This window comes from Cariama cristata, unplaced genomic scaffold (genome assembly GCF_000690535.1).
Source record: "Cariama cristata isolate BGI_N322 unplaced genomic scaffold, ASM69053v1 Scaffold20384, whole genome shotgun sequence".
In the NCBI taxonomy this organism is placed as follows: domain Eukaryota; kingdom Metazoa; phylum Chordata; class Aves; order Cariamiformes; family Cariamidae; genus Cariama; species Cariama cristata.
The window spans coordinates 457-4,851 of NW_009611487.1; the positions used below are offsets into that span (position 1 = coordinate 457).

General features: G+C 38.7%; 1 protein-coding gene across 1 annotated transcript; it reads right to left on the bottom strand.

Moving 5' to 3' along the window:
• Positions 1-1,471: 1,471 nt before the first annotated feature.
• POLR2D (polymerase (RNA) II (DNA directed) polypeptide D) lies at positions 1,472-3,370 on the bottom strand. The gene is made up of 3 exons (XM_009698286.1): positions 3,171-3,370; positions 2,615-2,710; positions 1,472-1,869 (listed from the first exon to the last, which is right to left on the bottom strand). The coding sequence occupies exons 1-3, from the start codon at positions 3,308-3,310 to the stop codon at positions 1,791-1,793; spliced, it is 315 nt and encodes a 104-aa protein (XP_009696588.1). The 5' UTR covers positions 3,311-3,370; the 3' UTR covers positions 1,472-1,790.
• Between the last annotated feature and the right edge of the window lie 1,025 nt (positions 3,371-4,395).

The following is a 4,395-nucleotide window of genomic DNA, read 5'->3' on the forward strand; positions in this document are numbered from 1 at the left end:
TAACACTCCTCTTTGGAAGTCTTGGCTAGCTTATAAAGGTATCAACAAGTAGTAATGCCCCCCAATCATACTCACTACGTTCTTTTACCCAGAAGTGTTGGCAAAGAGGTGCAGAATGGCGCTTTTTTTTTTTTCCTCTGAAAATGAGTTGTCATTAAGTTATGAGAGCCTGTGCATTTAAAAGATGAAAATGTCTTAAAGCTGCTTGAACAGAAACGTTTTAAAGGGCAAACCGAGTTACAGTGGGAGCAGCTACTGGAAAGCATATCCCATATCAAAAGGGGCCACTGAGCTTTATAAAATAAAGAATCAGTGCACCACCTTGCTTTTATCTTTGTTCTTTAGTTATAATTATTCTTCTCCAGTTAGTTGAAGTTACTGTGGTTTATTAGAAAGGCATGTCTGGTTTATTGCCTTGCAGGAGACATAATGCTACTAATGCACAGAAGTAAATGCTATTTGAGGTTACGTGCTACAGCCGAGGTAGCCCAACCAGTTGTCACAAACCAGACTGGCCTTTCAGCATAGCAACAACATTAAGTTTCCAGTAAGAGCTGAAATAACATCGTACTTCTCTCCCTTTTGGAACATCAGTGAAACTCTTATCATCACAAGTAGTGCCTTGACTTAACAAACCTGTCTTCCTCTTTGTCCCAGCTGTTCTTTCCTGCAAAATTTTCCTTTTTCCAGGTGTGGTGGTAAAATTACTAACATTTAAGATTTGAGAGGGCGGGCTAAGCAGCTTATCCTAGCTAAAAGAACATTCTTTTCAACTAAAAGCTAACAGTCTATGACTGTTGCCAAGTCTGCACTTCTGAGCTAAGATAATACTGGGTGTGCCGCTCCCATAGGCTCCACCAAGAGCCATCCCTCCATAGTGTCATGTTATCTACTGTTTGATTCCCTCTTAGAATTGTGGCAGTTAGCAAGCTACTTAAACAGCCCATCCCTCCCAGGATGGATACTTGGCTTCGTTAGCATCAAAACTGCTGGTTTTCCTCACCTTTTTCTTTTCTGAAACTGTATATAGGCTGTATCACTTGGCAGATAACAGGGGAGCAGAGACACTGCCTAAATGTTCTCTCACTATGATCAGAGTTAGTAACACCTCTGTCTGACCTGTCCTAAATTGTACTTGCATTATTACACATTTGGAGTCCCCAGACCTCCAACACAGGTTAATAATCACAGGATCTGTTTATCAAAAAGGTCTTCATTAATAAAATCATAATATATACCTAATGTTTATAAAACACACAGCCTTAATTAGAAATATCTTTTAATTTACACTAGACAATAATAGAAAATTATTGAAGCTGTAAAAATCCACTGTCCTGATCAAACAATTAAAAAAAAAAAAACAAACCACCACAGAAATTGATGCCATCCATCAGTAAGCCTTCCGAGAGTCAAGAACAAGTTTCTCCATCTCTTAGAAATTCACAAAAAAAGAAGTCACATCTACATTTCTGCTAAAAAACAGAAACAATGTTGAAAATTTCCAAATCAGGGAGAGGCAATTGGAAGAAACAAATATTTGAGCCACTGGGAAAAGGCTTTTCAGGTTCTTTGGCTCTCACAATACAGGCGTCCTTACCAATACACATGTGGAACAAACCAAAAGGACTACACTGATCTCCAGTCTGAATGCATCTGTGGATGACACAGCACTGGAGTACCCTGTATCCATGACTCCCCTTACTCAGCTGGAAGCTGGATTGGTCCCGAGGGCTGAGAAACAGTCAAAGTTCCCAGGTTTTCTGTTCAGATGAAGGGCTTGAGGGTTAACCTTAATACTGGAAGCTGCGTTTAGTCTGAATGTCATCAAGAATCTGCTGTAATTCCTCATCTTCAAATCGGCCCTCCAGGCTGCAAGATAAGAACGAGGAGGTTTTAGAAATATTCTCCTGCCTGGATTCACTTGAGAGCACTGTAATTTCCTCCTTTCAGCCTCAACACCATCATCATCCGCCTATATGGTACCACCAGGAACTGTCTATAACATTACTCTACAAATACCACTCTAATCCCTATGCAGTGCTGCCTCTTTCAATGACAGAACTCCACCCTTCCCAGACTTTCTGCTAAATAATTTTAAAACTTTTTATCAAAAAGCCAAAGCAGGTCCAGGTTTAAACAGACTTCTAAATGAAGGCTACATAAGCCAGTTCAGTCTTGCTATGAAATCTTAGCATAGAAGGAAGAAACTGTAACACAGATGAATGTTGCATTCCCTCCTCTATCTCAGGCCATGAGGTAACAAATCAAGATATGAAGAATTTACTGCTCCCCCATACATTATCTACAAAACAGTTCATAGGAGCACTGTCATTTGCTCCAACAGAAAAAAAACAAAACACCAAAACAAAACACAAAACCACAGCTGGGTGGGCTAATTTAACATCTTTACACTTAATTCAGTAAATGTTGTCAGAAGTGCCATAGGGACAATTACAAATAGTGCCTCACTGTTAGAATGAATGGGTAGTTAAAGAAAGACCAAGGCCAAAAGGTTTTCCATAAACAGAGCTGGACTGAAGAGAGAGTATCTGTCCATAGCTGGCTTTAGATCACAGGGAAGTATACAGTCTTTTTACGATATGTAAATGCTCACCTAGGAATCAAAGCTTTCGCTTCCTCAGCTGTCTCAGGACACAAGTTAGCCAAACATGCCAATTCAAATTTATGGAGCTTTTTCTGGAGCAGCAAACTGGAAGGAAAGACAACAACTTGATGAAATTACAAGATAGAAATATAAAAGGGAATAAACTAAACCAAATAGATACCTTTTTTCACTCTGCTTTTGGCACTGAAGTCAACATTTTTTCAGGACGGAAGACTCATTATATAATTGCATAGCAAAAAAAAAAAGTCACATCTGTTAACTTCACTTCGCCCTGAATTACTCTACAAAGTCTAGAAAATCCTCCCATTTAATGCAATCAGCTGTTATTCAAATACTGAAAACAAAGCAGTTCGGAAGCTTGACCTAGACAAAGCACCACCCTCCATGAAGAATTATGATTAAATTTCCTGCCTCTTCAGAAAAACAAGATTCAGAATTATTGTACAAATCAGGAAACACCACTAAACTGTACTTTCATAAAACAGCATCAATATTATACACCAAATTCCCCAGTGCAGTCTTATACCCTAACCCTTCCACTCACCTACGGACACTGGCAATGGTTTCACGGTTTTTGAAGCGGCTGAAGCGTGCTGTGTAGTTCAAGGTTTTCATGAAGACTTCTGAAAGCTCCTGCTCGTCTTCTGCACTCTCATTCTGTTGCTTACGATGCTCAAGAAGCATATGTACTTCTGAATTTAGAAGAGTTTCCGCAGTTTCAAATTCTACATTTGAATGAGTGAACACCAGCATTAAAAAAGGTGAAGCATGGATGAAAAAAGTGCACTTACGGAAGTTTTGTATGTAAATATAGCTTTGGGCAATAAAAAATAATGTGTTTCATAGCAATTGTGCAAGCCCTTTCACTAATGATTGGGCAGCACTTCATACTGAAAACACTGATAAAAATTAGACCACTTTGATTGACAATCCAATGTCTTTTGACCACACATTTTACATTTGGAGCCCTAACCTTCTGATTTGTCACATTTTTGCAGTATGTTTTCTTCACCCATTTTTGGCAGAGCTTAAGTAATATATGATTTATTTTAGAACAAAATATTTAGAACTATAATACTAAAAAAAATTCAAAAGTGATGCCTATGGTCTTTGGAAGCCTCTGAGTTGTTAAAGTAAATGTGGATACTGCCGAACGTTTTAAAAAGGCTTAATTTACTTGAAAGATTAATTGAGCTACTGGAATTTTATTATCAGAAAAAAGTTTTAATCAATCTTAATACCCTCCCCCCTTTTTAGCCAACTCTGCATCCCAGGGTGCCCTTCAGCACCGTTTTATAAAAGCAGTAAGATACAGGGCAGTGCTAGAAAGGGACTGGCAACCTTTATTTTGCATGGCGAGGTAAAGTAACTTGGGCTGAACATGGGTAGGCTATAGATTTTAGGGTAAAAACATCCAAAAACCAGTCTTTCAGGACTGTGCTTTTGTTCATAACTCAAAAATGCAGCACGGCGCCCTTTCTCCTTTTCTCTCCTCTTTCAGGGCCACTCTGAGGCATAAGCACAGCTCTGCAATTTATACTGAATAGTTTTCTGGAAAAATACACAGACTGGTAGCGACCTTAGTTACAACTCAGGCTCTGGACAGCCGGTTTCCAAAAAATGCAACACTAGTCTAATGTCAAAAAACATCAATTAAAAAGTAATGGTTATATCAAAAATCAAGAACGTTCTCGCTATAAACTCATACGAAAAATATTTTTTTTGATTCCTGTACACGCACGTAGCGGTCCACATAAGTAAGAACAGCC